Source organism: Carassius gibelio, chromosome A23 (genome assembly GCF_023724105.1).
Source record: "Carassius gibelio isolate Cgi1373 ecotype wild population from Czech Republic chromosome A23, carGib1.2-hapl.c, whole genome shotgun sequence".
NCBI lineage: Eukaryota > Metazoa > Chordata > Actinopteri > Cypriniformes > Cyprinidae > Carassius > Carassius gibelio.
The window spans coordinates 18,298,949-18,326,160 of record NC_068393.1 but is presented as its reverse complement, the minus strand read 5'-3'; the positions used below and the strand labels follow the sequence as shown (position 1 = coordinate 18,326,160).

Genomic DNA, 27,212 nt, shown 5'->3' with positions numbered 1-27,212 from the left:
CATGCATAGTAAAACCACCCAAAATATATAAAAGGAGCTTATGTTCTTATCCCAGATTTAGGACATTAGGATCCTATAACATTATTTTGAGGGCATTACAGTGACTGTATTAAACTGGCCCGAGTTGAGGAGGTATAATTAGAAAGTGATATTTGAGAGGCATTTTCAATACATGCTCAATAAATGTGCATAATCTGATACATTTTAAAGTGCCTTAAAGATCTTGCCAAAGTCAGATCCAAGTTCTAGGATCGGGAGTAAATCCCAATTTGACTGTCATCCTATAATTATCAATAATCTCTGTACTGCCTCTCAGAATAAATAAAGTGACAAACGCCAACCCCTTTTTTACTTGCACAATGTCCCTCTAGGCTGTCAGGGTAATTCTGAAGAAGAACCAAGTTACTTTCATTTTGGACAAGTATGACTGCCTTGTAAAAAATGTGTAAAAAAAAAAAAAGGTGAGTTTGTATTAACCCCTTGTCAAGAGTTAACAAAACATCTGGAGAAGTCTTTTTAAAGTTTTGATCAAATAAAAATTGTTTTGCTGTGTTGATTAATCAGAGGACTATTTAATGCTGTTTATACTTAATGTTATATATAATCATGATTCACAGTTTCCATCTTTGTACAGCAAAAAAGCCAGTAAGGCATACAAAAGCTGATCATGATATAAAGCTGATTACGAAATTTGTGCAATCAGAGTCCTTGTACATTTCAGTCAGACTGATTAATTGAGGGCTCTGGCTTCTTCTCAGTTTGGTGTCTCAAGACTCACCAGGCCTGTAATTGTCAATTTACTTTCACAGTGACATTTAACTATTTTTTATGGTCATATTTGCAGGTGCAGGTCATTGGTGTGAAATGTGTTTTTTTTCTGAGCCAGTCGGGCAGACCTGCTCTCTGTCACTGCCAGCACTGAACTCTGAAGTTGAGAGTAATTGGGGACCTTTCAAACATGAGGTCATTAGCAGTGAAGATATACTACACCTAGAATCAAAATGAAAACATTTCTGTTGATATTCACGCTGGAAGTTTATAATTAAAGCTCGAAAGGCTAATGAGTTGGATTATTAAGGCATGTTGAAGGAATGTGCCTCTAACGGAAAATAGAAAAGTGAACTGCTCTGTTTTCTCACTCTTTCATGCAGTTATTTTCTGATCATCTCTCTATTAATATAACCCTTAATGTTTATTTCCCCTCATGCGCTCATTAGAAAACTTTGTGCACATTTTTACTTGTAGATCTTGGACAGAAGAGGATCAGGGATTCCAGAAAGAGCCAGAGTTTGAGACCAGCAACTCACATATTATCCTTGGAGATGGCCATTATTGCCAGGACATCGAAGCCAGGTCCGTAGTCTCAAAGCATGCTGGGAGTTGCATGCATTCCACTGTACCCACGTCATTTTGGGAGCTATGGGTAAGATGGGTTCACTGTCTGATCATGACTCATTGGTTAACAAACCATCTAATTCACTTTTAGTTTTTTAGCTCTTCGCCATGACTGCTCGTAAACTTTAAATTGTGGTAGCCCACTAATTTGTATATACTCTGAGGACACGCACATGCTGACTTCAGTCACCAGAGAATAGCTCAGTAGTCAGACACAAACTCGTGGGATTCTGTTGGCAGCCAAAGATGTGGTTTTGTTTAGTTCACCAGACTAATCAAGTGGAAAGCATTCATATTCGATAAAATGGCACTATACAGATGTTGGTCATGTCAGATCATTTCTTGTTCACCTACACAAACATACTAATGCATTACGAAGACATCATTCTCTGGTATATAACCTTTCAGCTACCTTTCAAGAGACATATAAATTGACAGTGTAATTCCAGTGGTAGAGGGTTTCTTCCAATCGCATATGACCAGTCAGGATCCAGTCTGGCATGAAGTAATGATCTGGAGTGCTGCTAAGCCATGGAGGTATGTTACTAATTCACTTTGTGGTACAGTACTTTATTGACTACTCAGTGAGTCACAATTTGACTAAAAACCAAGAAAATTTCCTTTTGAAAAGACCACACTGGTTCCACACTAACTAAAATGGTCGCAAAAGTGACATAAAAAAGGAAAAACCAATAGACCACTAGATTTAAGATCTAGACTAAAATCTAGTCAGTTTGGCAATATTTGTGTGTGTGGTTTCGTCAGATATCAAGTGCATGCCAGTGTTAAATATATGCCGCAACGAACACAATGCAAGCTGTGACATCCTTTTTTCAAACAACAAGCAGTATACAACCAGTCAAAGGTTTTAAATAATTATACATTTTTAAATGTTGTTGAAAGAATTATCTTATGATCACTGAGGCTGCATTTATTTGATCAAAAAATGCAGCAGAAGCAGTAATTAAAATAAGAAAGTGTATTTTAAATTGTAATAATATTTCACAAAATTGTCTTTTTGTATTTTGATCAAATAAATGTAGCCTTGGTGAGCATAATATATGTCTTCAGAAAATATAAACGAAAATATATATATATTATTACGAACCTTTTGACCTGTGGGGAACCTTTGTTTAGGAATAAGACTGTAAGGTGATTGTCATGTTGGAACCATATTCTGAAAAACCAACTTCAGAATGAAAACTTCTTTACTAAAATCAGTTGGCTTGTTATTGTTTTATTTTAGAAGCCATTGGCTCCCTATTTATTTATTTATTTATATATTTTTTTGTGGTTTTTGTTCTGTTTTTGCCTGTAGCCCTGCTGCATCATTTAGCGCTTGCCTTGTGATACTTTAATGGGAAGTCCATGTGTCCATGAGAGAGAGAGAGAGAGAGAGAGAGAGGTTCTTTAGGTCCTGCCGACATGCTGAGTTAATGGAAGTAATCCTACACCCTAATGAAATAACAATGGTGCTGGACAGGACACACACACACACACACAGACACAGACACACAGACACAATTCCTCTCTGTCACTCTCCTTCCCCTGTCTCTCTCTCTCTGTCTAGCTATTCGGATATGATGTACCCTCTAAATTCATGTGCAACTGTAGATCATGCAACACGGCTGTGACCTCCAGACGGCACATAGACATGCCTCACATAAAAATGTGTTTAATCGCTGGCACAGACTTTATTTTTTACATTACTGTTAGTTTAGGCAGGATGGTAGAAGTCTTTAAGTGATTTGACCTTTGCCATTTTAGTTGATGTTAAGAAATTTGATTAAATATTCTGCATAACCATACTTTAAATCCCTTAAACTTTCCACATAGCTACTTAACAACTACCTTACTAACTTTTAATAAGCAGTAAATTATGAGTTTATTGAAGCAAAAGTCATAGTTAATAGTTAGTTATATACAAGAATTGTTACCCAAACTAATGTGTGACCTAAATTAGTTTGCCTATGCGTTATTTGTTTTATCTGCCTGTAGTACCTTATTAATAAAAGATGTATTGCCTCAATGGGATTTAAAGCCTGGCAAATAAAACTCTACTCTGTTAGTTCCAAATATTTATGATTGGACCCAGAGTAACCAGTCTTAGTGCAAAAAACAGAAGTCAGTGTGTACACAAACACATAAATACACACTCTCCCACATGTACATAGACATGTCGGCTTGTTTTCAAACTGCCACTTATAATAAATGAGTCAAATGGAAGCATTCTACTGTAGGAGGAAATGACATCATTTCCAGAGGCAACTTCAGTATCTGCCTTACATGCTATATGGAACCTAGCAAGACGTCTACATCAGCGACAATTCTAAACAAACAAACATGTCAGAAGTATTTCTGTCACACTCTCCTCTTCGTTCTCTGCCTCTGTTGATTGTTTCTGACTCACTGAATTCACTCTGTAAGTGCTTCGGATCGTGAGCATATTTTCTGGGCTTCTTTCTTCATGTATTAGCAGTATTTATGAGGTGTTAAGGCAGCTGCAGGAACCATCAGAGCCCACACGGCCAGGCCGAGTTCATTAACCTGCTTAAAGAGCCTGTCTCTGGGGCTCAGTGACCACAGTCCTCCCATGCCTCCCTTCTCTACAGATATCAAGAGTATGGTTACAGCACTTTAACTATTAATGAAATCTATTAAATAATGTCTTTTCATTACAGTCTGCCAGTGATGCATGAATCACTTTTAAAACTGCAGAGAGCTACTGCATGTTATACTTCACGGTCAAGCCACAGTACATCGGTTACACTCGAATAACAGACAATACAAATGAGACTCAGACTCCTTTTAGTATTTAGAGATGATAGTCATATTTTTATATTTAATTATACAGTTATAGAAGTTAATCAGGCACCACAGAGATTCTTCTGTGGAACACAAAAAACGTTGATTGAAAAAAGTTATTTTGTTCTCCACTGTCCTGATTGGCTATCAATGTTTTTATTGTTAATGACTTGGGGGGGGGGGGGGGGGGATGTTAAGAAAGTTGTTTATCATCTTTGATGTGAACAGGCTTTTTGATATATACCAATTGAGTAGTATGGATTCATTTCCTTTGAAGAACAGCTGAAACGTTGTTCAAAACATTATCTTTTTCGATCCACAAACGACAAAGCCATAAGAGTTTGCACGACATGCGGGTGAGTAAATAATGACAAAATTTCATTTTTGAGTGCACTATTTCTTAAATGGACACTTATCGCTATATAAATACATATCTGAGACCACAGATGAAGATTTTGAGCAGCACTCGTTTTTCATCCACTTGTTGCACAATATCTGGGCAACATGGGCCTATGTGTGCTGTGGGGGAGGGGGCGTAAACTGTGCGTCTTCACGCCAGCGAGCCAGATGCAACCCCATTCGCGCCCCTCTTGGTGTATTTTTATTCTTTGTTTGACAGGCATCTTCTGGTTCTACCGCGTCAGCACAGTGCAGTGTGCAGCCAAAAGTTTTGCACAAGTCTATAAATAAGACCCCGCTAAGCGCATGCTAGCCCCCCCACCCCCACCCAAAAAAGTAAGGCCTGCCTGCACTTGCTTAAAGACCTTTTTACCGATTTGATTTCTTTCTTTTAATTAGTAGCCTTTGATAACCCAGTTCCGTTGAACATTGAAATGTTATTCCAATAAATTGAACTTAAATACAAAGTACAAAATGACATGAGGAGAGGTGTGTGCTCATCTCCCTCGTGTTTTAAATGTTGTTTCTTTCCTGATGTTTATGGAGCCAAATTCTCATGCAGCCTGTGGAGTTAAGCCTGCAGATCAACAGCAGCCCCCTGCTAGTTACATTCCACTCAACAGCATGAAATTCTTGTTTTCTTTCTGTAACAGTGTGTCAGTCAAACGCGGCCCAACTTGGCCCTCAGGAGCATCATTTTTCAGTGCTCGAGGAGGAGTCTGGCTAATATAGCAGTAATCACTGAGCACATTCAAGCAGTGAATTACTTTATAGTGGAGCTTTGCTTTTTGTTGCTCGCTTTTAGTATTCCTTCCTCACTCATTGCATTTCTTTGCAAAATACAGGTTTTAGAGGTCAAATCTAAAAAAGCTTTTACTCACCCACAGTCTGTTCACTCTCTGTCTGATGTGTATAGCTCTTAAACCAATACTTAGATACACTCATTATTTTTTTTTGCCAATTTTTTCTGCACAACATTTGCAGAGATACCTGGCCATTATTTAAATGATTTTTCCCAGGCCAGTTTGTGGCTCAGGTTGGGCATTTGTGGTTCTCAAAATAGGGAAATGTGAGCCCCTGCAATACATAAGCTACTTTGCCAGTTTTTTCATTGTTTAAAAATTATGATGGCTTTGCCCGTACCATCTCTCATGTGATCTGCAACCATACAAGCATCAAAAACTTCCATGCAACTTGTGACGTTTTCCTGTGTCTTTCTCACTGCTGGCTGTATTTCAGCATTACTTTTTCCGACCTCATGTTAGAACATGTTTTAAATATTAGACCAAAAAAATGAAGCTATTTTAGTGGTTTGGCTGCTCTAAGTGTTGATAAATGTTAATTAGAGGAGATATTTTTTCTTGCGGAAGTGGAAGCCCACTATGAGAGTGAATCTGATCCCAGGACAAGGGTTTGACTTGGTTGTTGTTGTGTGGTGGTAAATAAATCTGTGCTGATCACTCGGACGAAACTATTAATAAGAGCCTCATCCTGGCCCTTGTGTTGTGCCCCATTACTGGCTTGGGTGAGAGCCAGCAGCAGCACCCCACATGGCAGCTGCGCGCATGCGCATCAATGATCGCTCTCGCTTCGCCGCTGCAAGAGAACTTTAATAATGAAGTAGACCACGGAGTGCGCGTGTGCTCACGTTAACTTTAGGAGAGTAAATTAAAGCGGAAAACACGGCTAGTGCAAGACAGCGCTCCTCGGAGTTTGGGTTATAGTGGCGATCTGTCGGTTCTATCGTTTTGCTCCAGTCCGGCCAGTGCAGCTCTCATGAACTTAGGGAGGACTTTCCCGCGAGCTTCACTGACAGCGCGTGCACTGACTGGCGCGAGCTGTTCCTCGCGCTTCACGCAGCTCGACCACTTGAATATTTTTGGTTGAGCATGTCAACAGAGTGAATGCGAACGGACCTTCTGGAGAGTTTGGAAATTGTAGCAACGCACAACTCTTAAGAGTAAGTACCCATTTTGAATAGCCATAACATATGTTGCTTTAGAAAACTTTTAAAGTTTTGCGGAATATTTAGGTGACAATTACAACGTGTGAGAGCAGTTTGTTGGAGCACCTGCTCACTCCTGATAGATTCACATGATTGAAACGTCTGAGAAAATTGGAGCTCATAAACGGAGAACTGAATTGCAAGTTATATAATCAGAATACCTATTTACTTACCCATGGAAGTAAAATATTTTTCATCTTCTTTTTTTTTTTTTTTTTTTTTTTTTTTTTACCAGTTATCACATTAAAATATCAGCACAAAAAAAAGTCTAACTGCTGCCTGGAAATTATTAAATGGTACAAGTGGTTCAAAAGTGACCACTTTTCATTGTATTTTTTTAAACTTTATTTACCCCAAGAAAATAGATTTAATTTTTTTGAAAACTCGAGTATTATTTGGATGGAAAAAATTTTAGGGCACTCGATTACAAGGATTTAGATTCAAATGGAGTTATTTCGACAACATAAACGCATAATTTTTGGTTTTATTTTTTCTTATTTGCTCTTACTTAATGCATGATTATATTCACAAATATTCAAGTGTTTTTTTAACAGTAGAGTGATTTGTTTATTTACTGTTTTTTATTTTATGTTATTTTTCATTGAAAGCCTATTGAGCAGTGGTTCTGAGTTCGTCAGGTGATTACCGTGTCCGTTGAATCGCGCGTACCTCGTTCATTTTTGAATGCACGTGGAGTTTGTGTTTGTATTTGATAGGAGGAAGCTGGGAATATCATCCCGACACTGAACCCGATTCACTGCGCGTTGGCCATTGGTAGCTTTCTCGCGCTGTCGATAGCAGCTCGAGCCGATACCGGAGAAGGAGCCCGGATTAGATTACACATTTAACACGAAATAATTCAAAACAAACAGGTCGCTCTGGTGGCTGTTAATAAGATGGAGTGTAGGCTACTGGCCAACAATTACATAAGAAACACCAGTGACCTCCTATTTGGCAATATCCAGGCCTCAGACTATGGGGAAAAACTCGAGACTGTTTTACATCTATTTAAAAAAATTACAGGACACTTTGATTGACGGATTTACAAGGTACAGTTTAGGATTTAAAAGATGGGGCATCATTTTACCTACTACCTTTTTTGTAGTGTTTTGTAGAGTCTCTTGATGAAATCTAATAATAGCATTTGTTTTGATCACATACACGTTTCTTTTTTATTAGATTAATTATTAAATCGCCAAAAAAGTGTTTCTAAGTTTAAAACAAGAATTATTTTAATAGTTGCACATCTGTAAATGTGTCTTGGTGGATTACTGCTTTCGCCAGCCATATTGGGTAAGGGTCAAATAACCACCCATGGTGATTTGGATGTAACATCAAACCCTGAATGGTTAAAAATGTGTTTTTAAGATCTTTGCACTTGGATGCCATTTTATATTTCACAGCGGTTTACGACAACAACAACTCTTTATTAAAGCTAGTAAACAGTAAAAGAAGTAACAGTGAATACGTTTGCCAGTGAAGTACACTGTTGAAAAATAAGGTTCTTAAATGGTTTCTTGTGGCATCTGAAGTATCAATAACATGTTTCAGTTCTTGAGTTGAGCTGTGCTTCTTTGGAATTACACACAGACTGGATGGTTTCAGAAGAATTAAAACTGGAACCTTTTGGAAGTTAAAAATTTCTCACATAGTGGAGGAGAAAACTTTTAGTCTATGATATTAAACATTAACCTCCTGAAACCCGAGAGATTGCCTGTTGTGCATTTTATAATTTTTCTTGCTATTTGGGATATGTAGGACCTAATAAGTATAATACCTAAAATTTGTTTTTGTACAGGAAGTAGTTTTCCCAGAAAAAAGATGTCCTCATGTGAGGACAGTGGGTCTATCATGATGTGAAATGCTGCAAAGCAGTTTCATTCACTTTGCAAGCACAGATGCACATTGCATGTCATGCATCGCACACAGGATTTCCCAGTGCAGCCTTGTGCTCTGCATTCATGCATTTCATTTATAAAGTTATGTTATGTCCTCGGCAGAGGACATCGGGACTCAATTTCTAAAAAAAAAATGAAAAGACATGAATGAAAATGCATAGGCAAAAACAATAGATTTTTTTAAATCACCAATAAATTTTTAATGTTCAAGATTTTTTTTTTTTTTTTACCAAACTTTGTATAAAGATGATTCTCAACTATGGTATAACAGAATAATTCAGTATAACATTTTTCTTTCTGCAAAATGTGTGTAAAATTACCATTAATGGGTTTTCTAATTATATACAATGTATCTATAAACTAAATCTAATTTGCATATAAATGTGTTTTTGGGGCAACATGTAATGAAAAAAGAAGTGTAATAATGTGAGTAATAATTGTCAAGATTTTCATAATAATATATAATATTTCATAGAATATTGAAATATAATTTCTTTCTCTATTCATTTGTTATGTCTCCAAAAATGCGTCATAAGCATGCGTTTAGTCCCGGTGTCCTCATCTGAGGACATGTATGAAATCAATGTCCTGTTTAGTAACAGAAAGTCATATTTTGATTTGAAACCCCATAACATATTTCTGAGATGTTGATTTATGACACAGAATTTAAAAATTAGACAGATTTAAATGATAACTACAATATATTATAGAAATATTATCATATTTCTATAAGAGTGTCACTAAATTAATTTCAGACATTTTGATGACCAAGGAGAGGGAGTGGTCATGTGAAACATCCAATCATTTGGTATCTCTGAAAAGCCCTGAATGTGCTCTGTACAGGACATCCAGATCTAAAACTGTGGCATGAACAGACTCAGAGAAATTCACAAAAATATAATGTCCTCATATGAGGCCACAGGGTCTCAAGAGGTTAAGGCCTGTCTATATAAATTAAATAGTGAAATCGGTTGTAATAATGAAATATAACAAATCTACACGTCATACATTAATAAAAAAATATTCCCTTAGGCAAAATCTTTGTTACCGGTCCAGCTTGTTTATTTATTAATAGACGGCGTGTTTTGACAAGGGAGTGAGCGCTGATGATTTAAAGGGAGGAAAATGAAAGCTTTGGCGCATTCGGCTTTCATGTGCGTTGCGCTCGTGCCGCGGCTGTGTCGAATCGCGCGCGCTTGCTTTACAATAACGTTAAAGCGCGCTATGCTTTTTTTGAGACGTAGTGATCTTCTCTAATTTACAATCCCCAGAATGTTTCCTTATATATTGTTTTCCTTCTGTGACTTAATCAAATTTTTGGGTCAGGGACAGTTGTTGCATATCAGTGGCTTTTGATTTGAAAACGCGTGTGTTGACAGAAGGGACATCAATTTCAGCTCCTACCCATTACATGGTTAGTGTAGCCTAATGTGTCTTCTGCTGTCCGTCTGTTCATTGTGTGTGTGTGTGTGTGAGAAAGAGAGAGTGTGTGAGGACAGTAGGCTCAGAGGGCACTGAGTGATAACAGTAAAAATCAATGCTGCTCAGCTCATTCCCCGCCTGAGCATTAAAGGCTAGAATTTCAGAACACAGCTTCACCAAGCAAATGAAAAATTCAAATGATCTGCTCTTCAAACTGTGCCCTTCAACTCTCTTTCTCTCCCTTCTACTTACACACACACAGACACACACACCCAAGCAAGAGCATGTGCTTGTGGAGACTTCCCATTTACATGCATTGTTCTTAGTACAGGTCCTTGTAATCAATATAGGCTACCATAAACTAAAACATATTCCCAAACAGAAGCATTATGACCATTCAAACCGCACCCTTCAATTTTTTGAGCAAAGTCAAAAATTGTTTCACTGAAGATAGAAACAGGTGTTTGTCTAAATTGATTTGACAGAAATATTAAAATTGTTGAGTTGCTCCTTTTTTCAATTCATTTACTTTAAAATGAAAATTCATTGCATACTCGTGGTCCACTTTGTTCCCCAAAACTTAAAATAAAATTAGGAGCTGCTCTTTTCCAAACAACATTTTTTCATTTTTTGTTATTTTTTTGACTGTTGTTCTGGATATATGTAAACAAATTGAATTTCCAATAGGTTGGCTAAACCTGTTCTCTCACACCCAAACACAAGTTTAATGTTAAAAATACAGCAGATCACAAACAGGACAGAAAATTAACCCATTCTCCTTATCCCGGAGCTTTCAAGGAGTTTTTGAATAAAAATGCTTTTCATTACTGAGTCCTCAGGAGGTTTCAAAGTAGTTTACAGAAGTATCAAGCTTTTAGATGACAGGGGAAGGATGAGAAGAGAGAAAGAGGAGGGTGGGATGGGATGGAAGGGGCTTCACTGGGGGACTCAAAATCATGGTAAGGTGTTTTTAGTGACTACTGCCATGCTAGCATCACCGTGACCACCGTGACAGCTTGGATTTTTGTGTGTACTGAGCAGTGTTGTGGGTAACGCGTTACAAAGTAACGCGTTAGAGTACTCTAATTACTTTTTTCCGGAAATGTGTAACTTAACGCGTTAGTTTCGTGCCGGAAGTAATCAGTAACTTCGTTATTTTTTTAAAAAAGTAATCCGTTATTTTAAGGAAAGGAAAATCCCGACTGCAGCCTGCTTTTTGTCAGACAGTAGTCCTAGGTCTACTGTGCCACCTGCGGATGTATCAGCGGAGCCGAAGCTCTGTGATCGTGAAGTCAATGGCTGTGATACGTCTGTGCCCTGCGCCTGACCCTGTGTGTGTGTGGGTGTGTTGTTTTTTTTTTTTTTTTTTTCGAACTCCCGTCTAGATGGCAGAGAGGACAGCGTTTGGTTTATGGAAGTACGCACATTATTTTCAATTTGTCAACGAAAAAGAAAAGAACATAACGGTAAAATGCACACTCTGTGAGTGACACTTTAATAATAATTAGTTCGGCTATTTGTCATTTGCCTGTGTGGCAGTGAAGGATTTAATTCGGTTTGTTATCATTTTTGTTTGACAGGCAGCTGTTAATTTCTGTTAGATCGTTTGCTGGCTGGTTGTTCATCATTTCTAAATGGATTTAAATCTGCAAGCCTGTTTAAGGTTGTGTTTACAAGTAAGCATACTTGTACTTTGATAACTGCATTATTTAAAGTTAAAGAAAAATCAGGAGTTATCTTGTGGTGCTCATAATATACAGTAGCCTAGGCTAACCGGGCTGGGTAGGTGCGAATTTTGATTAATAATATGTTCTGTGATAATAAATAAATAAAACGCCATGTGGAATAGCCTATTGCTGACTGTCTTTCCTGTTATTGTTATCCTGCAGTGTTAATTTAGTCGGATGACTGACGTTATTCATTGTCGGGAGTCACGACTTCTAGGTGTATTTAAAGGGGCCGGGGGCTGTGTCTGTCATGTGTGAGCCGCTGCAAACGGCTTTTAATTTTTGGTAACGCATGAGTACTCTAACGCGTTACTTTTATGAATAGGTAACGCTGTATCATAACTGATTACTTTTAATTGATGGTAACGTTGTAACCTAACTAACTACTTTCCAAAGTAACTATACCCAACACTGGTACTGAGTGCATTTGTGTGTGTGTTACATTGATTACATTTCTCTCAATCCATTGTTTAATGTTTACTTCTGTAAATTATATTTACTTCAGCCTAGCTGGCTATGATACGGTGAAGTTACCAGACTTCTTCCTTCCCCTCCTACAAACATATACCCACAGGCATAAAGAGAGAGAGAGAGGGGGATGCCTAGTGTTGTATTGTGTTTATGGCGATTTTAAAGCATCCTTTATTTGCAGGTGTCTGGACTGTAGTCAAGGTGACTGGAAGTTCATCTGATGGAGAAAACACAGGGGCTGAATGAACAGAGTGTAAGTGACATACAACTCACACTTTTCAGATGTGTTTTACAACATTATGGCTTTATCATAATATTTACTGTATCAAGAACTCTTTGAATGTTCCTTGGTCAATCAAATTCAAGAAATAGAACTAACTTCATAGTATCATTTATTTGATTTTACTGATTATTTTATATTGTAAATTACTTGATTGGATATAATTCCTCATTTTTGAATGCTTTCTGAAATATGTGACACTGAAGACTGAAACAGTTTCCTTAACTGTAAAAATATTTCACAATATTACTGTTTTTACTCTGTTTTTACACCAAACTTTAAACATGACGTGTCCCTTTTACAAACTGACAGGGGCAGTTGTTGTATGTGTGTATATACATATCTTTAGGATGTTTGTATGTTTCTTTTGTTTCAATACAGATGTTAGGTATTCAAGTACTGGCATTGAATTTGTTTCTTGAGAAAATTTCTTCAATGTTGCCCCACAAAAAAGTAAAATGAATGATAATGCTGAATGATTTCCAGTAAAGTATCAGTTGAGGAACACATGTCTGGTTTAGTGTTGCTGTATCCCTGTATCTAAGGCAAAAATGTGTGGGAAATGCTGGTCTATACTATGTGATAATTGTAAAGTTTGATCGTGCGGTTTGAAGTGTGAGCATGTTTGTGTGCATGAATGAGTGTGTGTGTGGAAAGCCCACCCAGGTGTGTACTGAGCAGTGTTAGGTCTTTAATACACAACAGATGTGAGCTGAAGTGTCGAGCACAGTAGCCATATGGCCACTACGAGACTGAGCAGTGTCACATACGCATGCACACTGACAGTAAAACACACGTTTCAGTGCATTTGTGTTCTTGGGAGACACTCTGATCATTTTCTTTTGTGGAAAACAGGCTTGAATATGTGTTACAATATCTCTTGTTTGTGCTTTTCATATGCGTACATGAGCGCTCTGTAAAAGACAGACAGGCGTCCATAATCCAGATACCGATCTGGGGGTGTTTGGGGTAATGGAAGGAGAGGAAGAGGGAGATTGAGGTGTGGGTGGAGGGGGGTATTTTGTGGCTCAAGGGATCAATGCTTTTGGTTCTGGAAGAAAATAGCAGAGGAGTAAAATGAAAAGGGGGTGTAGCTACAGCCTTTTCCTCTGGTGCAGTCTGTGCCCCAGAGCCCCAGAGCAGAGACCACAGACAGAGAGAGAGGACTCAGGTTACACACACTCACACACACACCTACAGAGAGGGAGGAAGAGGGGACGAGGCAGGGAGAGGAGAACAGAGAGCACCACTTCACGTTCACATATTTACACCCCCCAATTTAAGTCTAATCAGCAAATGACCACAAATAATGGAGAGTACAGGTCGTGAGTCTGTTGAAGGCTGCTGAACTGATGCAGTAATATTTATGAATCTTCTGTACTGTGAAAAGAAGTAGGACTTGCTTTATAGCAAAACAAAGTTTGGTGTCTCCCTGACGTAAAAAAGGCTTGTTATAGATTTTTTCCTGTAAACTTGTTATCATCCTGATGGTTATTGGTTATTTACACCTGTTGCTTGTCTTTTGCACTGTAAATCAGTTAGCAGCCTTAAAGTGAGTTCAACCAAAAATGAAAATTAGCCCATAAATTTCTCACCCTTCTCACAAGTCATCCTAGGTGTATATGACTTTTTTTCTTTCAGACGAATCCAGTCGGAGTTATATAAAAAATTGTCTTTGATCTTTCGAGCTGTTTCATGGCGATCAGTGGGTGCTGCCATGCATCAGTCCAAAAGACGTGAAATAAAAATCCCCCTTCCATTAAAAAAAAACGTGTCTCACATGGGTCCGGGTGGTGAACAAAGGCCTCCTGTAGCGAATCGATGAGTTTTTGTAAGAAAAATGACCATATTTAAAACGTATTAATTTAATCTAGCTGCTATCCAAGATTGTGCACATTATTCTGTTACTTCTTAAGCCATACGATAGTTTAAGGGGTTACATTTTTTGTCATTAATCAATTAGCCCCATGTTGTTCCAAACCCGTAAAAGCTTAGTTTGTCTTCAGAACATAATTTAAGATATTTTAGAAGAAAACCGGGAGGCTTGTGACCGTCCCATTAACTGCCAAGTAAATTACATTTTCAAAGTCTGGAAAATATGAAAAACATCATCAGAATAGTCCATCAGTGGTTCAGCATTTCTCCGCTGTGGCTGTCAGTCATTCATTCATTCTTTAAACCCGGTCGCATTCGTTTACGACAGTCAGCTCGCTAGAGCTCTCTCCAAGATCATTCTGTATTGCCATTATCATAATTGAATTTTAAATAAATGTCTATGATTTTGCAAAAATGACTTTATCTTCTTGCTGGAGTTTAATGTTGTTTTGTTATTTGCTACCGGGTGTCGATGAGAACAACACAAAGGTGTAGAAAAGACTATAAATTGTTTTTAATGCACACAGTAACTGAAATTTAAAACCGTTATAAGAAAAGGCTCAATAACTGTTTCACAGATATAGTACAATACGCATCAGTTTCTCTCCCCTTTGTGCTTTGCACTTTTTAATGCAAAGCGTTGTGTGCTGTGACTCCGTGTTGCTTCAAGCCCATCATTCTGCACACCAGATGCGCATATTGTAAACGCTTCATGCACTGTATTTGTTTTGCCCTATCGAATCTATCATATGTTGTTGCGTTATTAAACAATATGCTAAAGAAATGTATTTTAATTTGATAGTATATACTTATATATAAATACATTCATGAATGTTTTTCATTAATTGATTTTATAATACAAATAGCATGGGTAACATTTTAACATATTTATTGCAACACTTTTATTTGTTCCCCACAAAATATATTTTTTTCAATAAATGTTTTGATTTCTAAAATTATTGTTCACTGATTTTTCTAGAATAACTTTTGCTGCTGAATTATCTGATAAACTAGTTTAGCATATATTTTTGTCATATATTATAAATATACATATTTCATATTTATTGTTTATTTTACATTATTATGAAGTAGTCTGTATTTAGTAGATCGTGAAAGAATGAATATCAGTTCCATACTCAGAGATATATAAATTCTACATTTATTTAAATAAAAATAAAAAACCTTCACTGGTATCGGATCGGTATCGGCCAATACTGAACCCTTGGTATTGGAATCGGTATCGGAGGTGAAAAAGGCGCATCGGAGCATCCCTACAAACAACCACTTAGTTGATTACAAGTAACACTGAAGACTTATAATGTCACAAAATAAGTGAAATTTTTTTCCTGAAAAAAAAATGTATTATGGTATCCACTAAAATATTGAGCAGCACAACTGATAATACTATAATATGTTTCTCGAGCACAAAATGAGCATATTTGAATGATTTCTGATGGATCATGTGACACTGAAGACTGTAGTAATGGCTGCTGAAAATTCTGCATTGCCATCACAGGAATAAATTACATTTTAAAATATTCAAATAAGAAAACAAATGTGTTGACAGCATACATTCAAAGTCTATAGGACATTCGTTGGAAGTTATATACTTCAAATGTAAGTGCATAAGTGTCAAATTTTCTTTAAGATCCTTCTAGATCTTGTGTTTAATACAAATGTTAGGTATTTAAGTACTGACGTTGAGTTTGATGAGACTAAATTGTATCCAGTCACGTTTGAATCAGTACAAGCTGTCAAAACAAGCTGCAGGTTCGAGCAGACTGTATTCATTCCTAAAGCTGGGTGTAGATGATGTTTTTACAGTCATGCGGAGTCATTGATTAATAAACAGAGATTATCTGACGGTTCTCCTGGTGATCTTAAAATCTGCATTAAGTTGGGGAGTACAATGGCACTAATGTGCACTATGATGGTTCTTGTGTGCAGTTTTGGGTTGAGTCTATCTGACAGCTTCGGGTCCAGCCTGAGCACATTATTTAACAAGCACATCGACATCTGGGAAGCAATTCATCATTTAATTAAATGCTCCTGAAACCTGGCCTTTCGTTAATGAGATTAATTTAAATAATTAACGAAAAGCTGACACAAGCACAAGAACTCATGAATAATTAAGCAGCATTTTTTTTCTGCTGCAATCAGAGGGGAAGGGAGCACTTTGATGCAAGAGTGCTTTTTTATATATTTATAAGTTTCAGCTCTTTTCTTAAGATGATACACACACACTCCAGTGCGCACCTAGAGAAACTTGTATGTGTGTGTAAACACTCTGGTTGCTGTACGAAAATACATGAATCAGTGAGACAGTAGAAGAGAAAGACAGCGTCACTCACGTAGTTACACACTAGATCATACACACACACATACACACTCATTCAAAGCTGCGAAGGTGTGTCTATCTATAGGGCTTGGCCTGGTGTCCAGTTTCCCTCTGACCCCTTTCCCCTGGCGATATATACCATTTAAATCTCATACACCAGGTTGACATGCAACCGAAGCAGTCCAACATATGGGCTGCTGCTTTAACTGGTCATTTTAGTGGATCTGACTGATCAAAAACATATTTGTCCCAGAACGCTGCTGTATGGCTGACTGTGACTGTGTTTTTATATTTTGCTTACTGAATTGACCGTTTTAAACCGATACTAGCATCTAATGGAGGCAATCATGTTAGTAGCATCATGTTAAAAATTTGCATTTACTAATGACATTGCAGAAATGCTTTGTTTGTATTAAGTCGTTTTTTATTCACTTTAATATGTTAACTGAAAATATTAACTAACAGGAGGTCGCTGACATAAAGCTAGTAGTATTTGGCTGGTCATGTCAACATGTTTTTTGTTTAACATTTTAATTAATATTATATATTTATTTATTTGATTTTTTTTTTACAATGAAAAGCTATTTTACTGATGTACTGGTATATCTTGGAATATCTTATTTGAAATATGTTATATTATTATATCTTATTTTGTATGCAAAATAATTAATAACCATTACTAAGGGAACCATTGCTAAGATTTAAAAATAATGTGTAAGAGAATCAGCAATTCTTGTGGATGGATTGTACCAAATAAATATACTGTATGTGCACATGCTATATATAAATTATATAGAGAGTGGACATTTTATTGCATGCACTACCATATTACATTTTGTCAGTATTTACATTAATTATTTAAAATCTTGTTGGCATGAATTTATTAGTTTCTGATTGAGAACAAGGATGTTGAATGGACTGGTCCAGAGGAACAGATGTGTGCGCTTGTTCTAATGTTAGTTTCTATTTCTTATTTTCAGTGTCCGTCGGGAGTTTGAATGTTTTCAGGAAATATAACAGCATAAACTACTTCTGATTGGAATACCCTTAAAAACATGCATGTCGTGTTTGTGTGCATATTACACACAGTACAGCTCTTTGCCCTGTCACACACTCTGTCCTTTTTTATTTCCTTTTTCTTCTTCTCTCTTCCTCTCTCTGTTGCCTTCCCCTACCTTTAGAGAAGAGCGTTTCAGGGAGGGGACACATCAGATAATCTTACACCTCCCAGGGGCATATGCTGAAATGTGTGTGTGTATTGGTGGGCGGACGGGTGGGGGGGCACAGGTAACAATGTATTTTACATGAAAGGAAGAGTATTAAGTTACAGCGCTGATAACCATAATACTGAAAGCACAAAAAAACACAAGAAAAGGGAGATTGTTTTCTGTGTGTTGGTGTGTGTATGTGTGTGAAGCCTCTGTGCCTGTAAGCAGGTCTGGAATCTGCACATAGAATAGAATTAAGCAGAAACGCCCTTGCATGATTGTTTATTAAATCTTTTGGATACATTTATGAATTGTGGAAAAGTGTGGAAATTGCTTAATTTCACAATTAATTACATAGTTTACATGTAAGCACCTTGTCTTAGGTGGTCTCTCAGCCTAGTCATGGTGGTCTGTTTTAGAGGAATCTTGGCAACATTTCACCTGGTTAGGATGGGAGACCATCTTCAACCAGCTCAACACAGTAATGTTTTGCAACGTATACCATAATTTCTGGCAAAAAATGTGTATATGAATAATTGTTATACCTGTATAATATTAATTGCATTTTTTTTTTTGTATATAAAAAAATGTAATCTCTATCTATTCTATGTCTGTCTGTCTGTCTCATTCTTTTGTGGTAAGGCCATTGAAACTCTTTTCAGTATCAAATAAAAATGAGCTGGTCAAGAGAAAAAAAATCTTTATCTTTGAGTCCTATGAGACCAGCTTAAACTAGTCAAGACCATTAAACCAGCTTAGGCGTGCTTTTTTCAGCAGGGTGACCTTTTGGTATTTGCTTTTTGAACCGCCTGCCAAAGAATTACTAATTTCACTTCATAAATCTATAAACTGTGTACAGTTAAACAGTCTTAGATGAGTGTTCACCAGCAGGCCTCATTGAGAGCTGGATCCTGCTGGGCTTCTCTCAAACGTGCTATTAACTGCTCTAAGAGCACAGATGCTGCTGGACAAGGAAGTAGTTACAGTCAGAGAGAGATTCACAGTAGGCTTAGAGCACCGTATGATCGACCGATCACCTTCTGTCCCTGGATGCCTCAGGCTAACTTGAGGAGACTATAATGGGTGGATTTGTACTCAGCACAAATCAAAACACAGAACCAAAAAGATGAGCCTAAACTGCAGGTACTTTTCTGAGAGGAACCTGCATGGGCATCTGTTGAATCTCATTTGTACAGCGTATACGCTAAGCAATATGATTTTTTGTTTTTTGTTTTTTTAAGAAAGTTTACTTTTATACAGCAAGGATGCATTAAATTGATCAAAAGTGACAATATTTCATCATGAAAATCAATACTGAAAAAAAGCAACTGTTTTCAACATTGATAATAAAAAAATTGTTTCTTGAGCAGCAAATCCTATATTAAAATGATTTCTCTATGATCATGTGACACTGCAGACTGGAGTCATGGCTGCAGAAAAATCAACTTTACCATCACATGAATAGATTTCATTTTAAAATATTCAAATAGAATTTGTAGTCATTTTAAAATAATGATATACCACAGTATTACTGTTTTAATGTATTTTTGATCAAATAAATGCAGTCTTGAAATGCAGCAGAGACTTCTTTCAGAAACTTCGAAACGTCTTATTGACCTCAAACTTATCAATGGCAGTGTATGTGTGTGAACATGTGTGGCTGGTTGCACACTCCAAACATTCTCCCCAAAAGCACACGCTACATCTGACACACACATGTATATGTGCATGTGTGCTCACAGGTCTGCATGTGTGTTTTCAATTAAGACCCAGATGACTGTGAGCAGCTTTGGGAGGGGTGAACCATGTCAATTGATTGCGAGAAATTTATAGACTTGTAGCACTCTTTGATCCTTCCTTTTGTTTTACGGTACATTATGTTTAAATATTCATATACATATTCAAGTGTAAAACAGGAAAAAAATATGTGAATTTAAGTTTCTGTATTAAGGAATAATGCACTGTTTTGACTGGTGACCTTGACAGTAAGAAAGAAAGATAGAAAGAAACTGAGTAGATTTGAAGAGAGTTGATCATAAGGATATTTCAAAGAGGAAAGTGGCAGTCATGGTTTTAACAACTCAGTATTAAGTAATATTGAGCATGACAGAGAGTAAGAACCAAGATAAACTGGTAGAATGGGAAAGAATGTATTGTGTGTGTATTAGAGAGAGAGAGAGAGAGAGATTTATGTAACTTAAAATAATGTGCTGAATAAGGTACATTCGCATAGCGATTCGGATTAACAACAATATATATTAGTAGTTGAGGCTTTCATCATCTTTTCATATATGTATTTTAAAATGTATTTTTTTCCTTTGTTGGTAAAGCTTTTCAGCAGCTATTACAGTCTTCAGTTCAACTATGATTTTTCAGAAATAATTTTAATATGCTGATTTAGTGCATCAGTGTGAAACAGTCATCAGCCATGGACAGTGAGGTCATCACATTGAGTCAAGTAGCTGGAAAATCCCTCCAGACTGGCAGCGCAATGTTTTCTTCATGCACTGAATGAGAAACTAATACATCAACTGTCTCTTCTGGTCTTTTATACAGGTGAAGAAATCTACCACTGATTCCCATGCTCCAGACCCAGTAGACAACAGGTAAAGTGAACGCACATATTCTCCCCGGGAATACATTTAGGGTAGTACTTATGAGTGCCAAAGACAGTGGACGGTGGGAGTATGTAATATTGTACACATAAAGACAGGGGAGAGATAAAGAAAGAGGGATGTTAAAGTCATTGTGTGTGAGTGAGTGGGTGTAAAGCAGACAGCTTCACCTGGATAAAACATGTGTTAAAGCACTGTGTACTTTGAGATGCATTCAGAAATGTCATGCAGATGTTTATGCTATAAACAGAGAGCAACAAGGAGCAATTCTGTTCCCATTTGGCATTACATTATTATAAGAGCTGTCTTTATGCATTTGTCCTTTGGATAAAAGTGTAATTTTGCATGGAATATTTGTACTTGAAAATAATAATTTAACACACTTCAGGGACTAATTAAGTGAATTTAAAGAAACCATATGCACACTTAAACATATGTTGGTCATGTTTGACATATGTTTGACCTAAAATCCTGTTGGATAAAAACTCATTATTTGCCATATTTGTATGAATTGAAACAAAATATATTTACTTCATATAACAATATTGCATATAAAAAATATTTAATTAACATTACATGTAAAAAAAAAAATAATAATTATAATTCTTACTGCATGCTGAGAATATTAGGCAGTTTTTGATTCATATTAATGTTACACAATGCAGGCTGTTTAACGTAATAACATGAAGATACTTTGTGATTTTGTTCCTCATATTTTCATGTGGAGGGCTTAGTCTGTAGAATTGAGGAAAAGAAAACTAGATTCTAAGTAAACATGACCTAGATAAACTGCTTTCCAGCATTTTGAGGTAAAAACTCTTAAAAGATGCACAAGTTGGGACGTTTTCTTTAGCATATTCATATTATCAGCCATTAGTCATTTTGGGGTCAGTATGATTATTATTTTTTTTTATAAATTAATATTGTATTTAGAAAGGATGCATTAAAGATTCAGCTTTGCCATTAAATAAATAAAGTACATTTTAAAATATATTAAAAGAAAAAAAAAACAGCTATTTTAAATTGTAGAAATATTTCACTATATTACTTATTTTGTTTGTGATCAAATAAATGCAGCATTGATGAGCATAAGAGACTGTTTTCAAACATCAATAATTTTTTACCAACCCCTAACTTTTGAATGGTAGTGTAAATGTATTAAACAGTTATATTTGTCATCACAGGGCTTTGGAGATGCAGGATCTAACAGACCCCCAGCACTCTGTTAACAGTGGCAGTGACAGCACGTCCAAACTGGACAAAAACATCCTCAGCAACAACATCACAACCAATGGAACCGGAGGTATGAGAGAATGACAAATCAAAGAGCAAGCAAGCTAGAAATTACGAGTGCACATGAGTGAGCGAGCAACATATTAGCTGATAAATAGGCCCTTTCATCCAAAGCATTGCCTTGAGTATAGGAAATCAGCTTTAGCAATGAACACTCCATGATCTTCGCTGTGGATTTTCTTGATGTAATTGAAAGCAGGGTTCAGTCCTGTTGTGTGATGTTCAGATTGCAAGGATAAAGTGTCTCTTGTTCTGGTGGTTTTGGTGCCATCCAGAGCGGGTTTGGTGGATTAGTGGCAATGTCGTGTGCCGAGATGCTCTGAGCTCACACTAACCTCAAAGGTCAGATGCTGCAAACAGGCCTAATTTAAACAGAAGAAAGCGTGTATGTATACAAGCCTCTTTGTGCTGAAACATTTCCCAGCACTTCTCCGTGCATGTTTCAGCAAGAGCCTGGTCCACAGAAAGCTATTTCCTGCGTTTAAACTCTCATTTTCTCTCTGATGTCAACACGCGCTCGCTCGCTTTTCTCTCCTTGAGGAAAACGCTGAACAAACGTTTTAAGAGAGAACATTAGGCAAACATACACATGGCTAAATAGACTCTCAACACTCTAGAAAGTGAGTGTTTGATGTATGGCTATGTCTGTGTGGTACACAAGAGAGGTAAAGTTTAGGGACCCTGGAGAGTGTGTGTGTGTGTTGTGTGTGAGCTCAAATGTTTTTGACATATAGCCGGAATAAAACAATAGCAAAAGACTGGGAGAGTAAAAGGAGCAGAACTCAGTAAATCATTTAGATTAGAGCTCAGCTAATGATTTTAACAGCTTGACATACACACACATATTCACACACACACTGGGATTGTGCTTCTGCCAAAACAACGACATATTCAACATTCTCCTCTGTCTACCTCATCAGCTCACAGCCTAGACTGAATCCCTCCATGTACACACACACGCACACACACACATGCTAGCCGCCCACACAGCCACCCACACACACACACATATATCCCAACATGAATCCCACTGCCAATGAAGCCTCATTCATCTTACTTTAGAGGACTTTCATTCTTTCCCTTTACAAACACACACACTGATTCACAATGTTTTTTTCTTTCTTTGAAAGAGCTATCATAAAATCAGCATGGCAGAATATGGTTTTAGAAACCTAATATGATTTATATGATGTCATTTTTTATTATAGAACGATGGCTGTACTATTAATAAATGTTTGTTTTAATGAAAGCAAATTTAATTAGAATGGAATTCTATAGGAATTTATCAACTTTTCACTAATTATTATATTCTTTACTATTTATAAAATGTTATCAGTTACTATCCAATAGCTTTCTATAAAATATGGAATGGGGAATTTTTTTATTTTACAGTGGCCACAAAATGGATTATCTGGACACTTTAGTCACACTTAAATATATATATTTACATGCATTAGATAACAAAATATCATCTGAGATTTGTAAACCTTTCATGCTGTTTTCTCAGAACTAACGTCTTCTTCGGGAACCATTTCATCTGCAATTCGTTTTAATCAACTTCTCATTTTTAGTACATGTAAGAAATCACTAGATAGGTTTCCCAACAGAGTAACCAAAGGTGTGGGTCATCAGGTTAACCAACTTTTTTTTTTCTTCAAAAAGTTATTTTTGTTTTCATTTTGTACACTTTAGCTATCATAGGTTTTAAATGATAAAAAAAAACAAATGCCACATAGCTTTGCTTGAAAAGTTTGGAAAATATTTTAAATATTTATTCACAATTATTTTATAGTAATGTGATATAAATATAACTTATATTATTTTAAATTTGAACTATTTATGTATTATATGTATTTATTTTAATGCAATCTAGTGACATTTTGTGTTTTTGAGTGTGATGTAAGTGTCCATATAGTTTTAGGTTTAGCTGTATGTGCTAAATTCATAATATTAAAGAATGAATGGGTAATACAGTCCACTATACATCTGACTCCGCCCCCAGGAGAGAACATGACAATTCTAAACACGGCTGATTGGCTGCTGGGTTGCAGTACCCCGCCCACTGCCCCAAGTATGAAGAATGATGGTATACTGCATGTGTTTGTGGAGTGACATATAAGATAGCACATGTGTGAGTGTTTGGGTGCAGTGATTTGGCGTTTTTGTTTCAGAGTTTGTTTGATTTAGAGAGGTTTGAGAGGAGATTGACAGCTGACAGGGTGCCTTATATATTTCTTGGTCTCTCTCTTTAAGTTAAGTCTGAGCCTCTGAACAGCAGTGAAGCTGTGAGCTCGGCGGGAGACACTGGGTTGGACACTTACACTGGGTCAGGTAAGACATCCACATACACACACACACACACACACACACACACACTCACATGCGCTGCATTCAGTATGCCTGTTGCAATCCCGCTTGGGAACTTGCTGAAAGCTCTGAGCCCTAAATCTCTGTACTGCCCTTGAGCGAACGTCATCAGAGCCACAAACTCTTTATTTAGATCAATGTGCTCACACACACTCAAAGACTGAGAAACCCTCTGTCCCTTTAGCTCCCCTGCAGAGAAGGTTGAGGCTCTTGCTTGAGCTGACAGTGTGATGTCTCTATAGACAAGACAACAGAATGTTCTTTTATATGCACTGCAAAAACTTGTATCCTTGCCTTATTTTCCAGTAAAAAAGGTATCATTAAGCAAGATTAATTAGGTATGTCAGAGCTGAACACACACACACACACACACACACACACACACACACACACACACATATATAGATAGATAGATAGATAGATAGATCGATAGATAGATCGATAGATAGATAATCTTTTGTCTATAAAGGCTTGTTTTCAGAGACTACGTATGTATATACATATATTTTAGAAATGTTATTGAAGAATAAGAGAGAAATACTGATTAAGAAAATGAGTTGGACTGGGAAATGTTTCAGCTCAGGAAGGGAATTATGACAAGCAAATGCCAAAATTTGTTTTTGATTTTGCATCTCAAGGAGAAGAGGAAGAGAGGGAAGGCAGGAGGAGGAAACGAGGACATTCTTTGATGTAGAAGGAAGGATTTTTGAGAGAAAAGTTCCTGTTGGGTTTTTTTTTCTGTGATTTCTTAAATTGAATCCAGCTGGTGAGAAAGACTGTGAGCTGTCAATCAAAACTGTGAGCTGCGTGTGTGTGTGTGGATATAAATTGTAGGCTCTTGGAAAAATGTATTGTAATGGAAGAAGTCCAGCACACATTTTATTTTATGGTTGTGATATGTAATAAATTACACATTCAGTCCAATGACAACTGACATGCAGTACTGACTGCTGATACATCCCAGTAAAGTGTGTGTGTGTGTGTGTGTGTGTGAGCTTGCACGAACCATTGTCCATAAAAATTCAGTCGGTATAGCTGATTTCTTAATTTTTCTTCTTTTGTTATTTGTGTAGTTATAAGCAGCAGTGGATTCAGCCCTCGGCCGGCTCACCAGTATTCACCTCCTCTCTATCCCTCAAAGTAAGACACATGCAAAAACATCTAACCATCTTCACTGGGGTCAACACCGTGATGAACCAGACAAATTAACAATGGCACTTGTTGTCAAAAAGGCTGCTGACCCTTGATCTAATCAAATGAAAGCTGAATGTTTTGATTTTGTTTTTGATTGGTAGGCCTTACCCCCATATCCTGACTACTCCCGTGGCTCCTCCCATGTCGGCCTACACAGGCCAATCACAGTTCACTAGCATGCAGCAGTCGACAGTTTACACGCCGTACTCTCAAACTACTCCACCCTACGGTCTCTCCACCTATGGTAGGTTCTTTACTTTTGTTCACATGCTTATGGATGACATATTTACGTGTGATGATGATAATGGAATCTATTATTTATAATAGAATATATGATTCATGTGAAAGATCCTTTTAGTATTAGTCCAATTTGATTGACATGTCCATTCTCTTGATCTTGAGCTACAGATTTGGGGGTGATGTTGCCAGGCATAAAGACGGAAGGAGGGCTGACACAAACCCAATCAACCCTCCAATCAGGGCTCAGCTATAGCCCTGGATTTACCACCCCTCAGCCCGGACAGACAGCCTACTCACCCTATCAGATGCCAGGTGAGTATGTTCATGCAACCAAGTATAAGAGTCTTTAACTATGTTAATTATACTGCGTGGCTTCAAATGCTGATTGAGTTTTATAAAATGGTAAATAAAGTGAAATCAGGACACAGTAGAAGATGCTGTCATGCAACAAAAATAACAATCACTTGTGAGATCTGACTATTACTGAAAATGATGTAGTTAAAGGAGCAGTTCACCTACACATTTAAAAATATTGTCAATATAATACATATACATTAATTATTAACTTAAGGCACATAAATGTAAATGTTTTGGAGAGTTGTTATGCAGCTCTTCCCATAAAATGACCCTTCATAGTGACCAGGATCTGAAAAAACGCCATAGTAGTCCATTTGACATAAGCACTATATTCAACATCTTTTGAAAAGATATGATTAAATCTAGTTCAGATTTGATGCCGTTTGATTGGCTCTAACAAATGTGACTAAATGCAACATTATTTTGAATTCTGGATGAGATTATCGCTGACTAAAACTATTTAAACATTTTGTTAATAGAAATAAAGCTTAAAAAAAATATTAGAGAAACTTAAACTTAATAAAAATGTGGAATGTTGCCTTTTAAACTATATAAACTAAATATGTTTAAATTGCAGCACTTAAATTATTAACTGGAATTAGATAAAAATTCAAACTGAAATAAAAATAAATTACGCCCAAATAATACATTTTAAAAAGAACAAAAAATTATAAAAAATAACAACACCATATAACAAAAGCTATATTTCTGCCTGTTTCTTACACAAAACTAAAACTTCTGAAGACTTTTTATGAAAACTGAAAAAAAAAAATAACAGCATACAGGTTTTGAACATTATGATGGTAATCAAGCATAGTATTTTCGTTGGCAAACACTGGCTTTTCTCTCCATCAGCAGGGTCAGGTTTCACAACCTCTCCTGGTCTCTACACATCCAACAACTCCAATCCAGGCAACTTCACCACACAACAGGTACAGTCACGCGTGCACAGATGAACACACACATGCACCAATAACGTCAGAGTTCAGCACAGGACTGACAGTCTTTTTAAAACAACCCAAGCCTCAGAGAACAGATCACCATCCTTCATCTAAGAGCATTTATGCTTTTAGGACTTAATGTTTCCTTAAACTTTTATGATTAAAAGTGCTGCCAAAGAAAAGAACCCAACTACACTTAGACTCCCACTGATGAGTTTAGCTGTGTAAACAAAGTGAGGTTCTGGTGATGGTTGAAATGAAGGAGTAAGCGGAATTAGGATGAAATGAGAGAGTGAAAGCAGTAGTGGAGCTTTCTCGCCGAGTGCATTTTTCTGCAGCGCTCATGTTCTTGAGCGAGTGAGTCAATGACAGTTTTAGAGTC

The 27,212-nt window shown here is 36.9% G+C and overlaps 1 protein-coding gene across 10 annotated transcripts in view; it reads left to right on the top strand.

Moving 5' to 3' along the window:
• The first annotated feature begins 6,194 nt into the window (after positions 1-6,194).
• The window catches only part of LOC127945114 (eyes absent homolog 4), a 29,942-nt gene continuing 8,924 nt past the window's right edge, over positions 6,195-27,212 (top strand). For 2 of the 10 annotated variants that reach the window (XM_052541686.1, XM_052541687.1), the window contains exons 1-10: positions 6,196-6,559; positions 12,304-12,375; positions 20,380-20,429; positions 21,623-21,741; positions 23,734-23,802; positions 23,985-24,062; positions 25,172-25,238; positions 25,394-25,536; positions 25,701-25,844; positions 26,748-26,821. In XM_052541686.1, coding sequence (XP_052397646.1) covers positions 12,343-12,375; positions 20,380-20,429; positions 21,623-21,741; positions 23,734-23,802; positions 23,985-24,062; positions 25,172-25,238; positions 25,394-25,536; positions 25,701-25,844; positions 26,748-26,821 — 777 coding nt within the window. In that variant the 5' untranslated portion in view covers positions 6,196-6,559; positions 12,304-12,342. Of the gene's footprint in view, positions 6,560-12,303; positions 12,376-20,379; positions 20,430-21,622; positions 21,742-23,733; positions 23,803-23,984; positions 24,063-25,171; positions 25,239-25,393; positions 25,537-25,694; positions 25,845-26,744; positions 26,822-27,212 lie in introns of all 10 variants that reach the window. The other 8 variants (XM_052541683.1, XM_052541684.1, XM_052541688.1 and 5 more) reach the window with 5 other exon arrangements.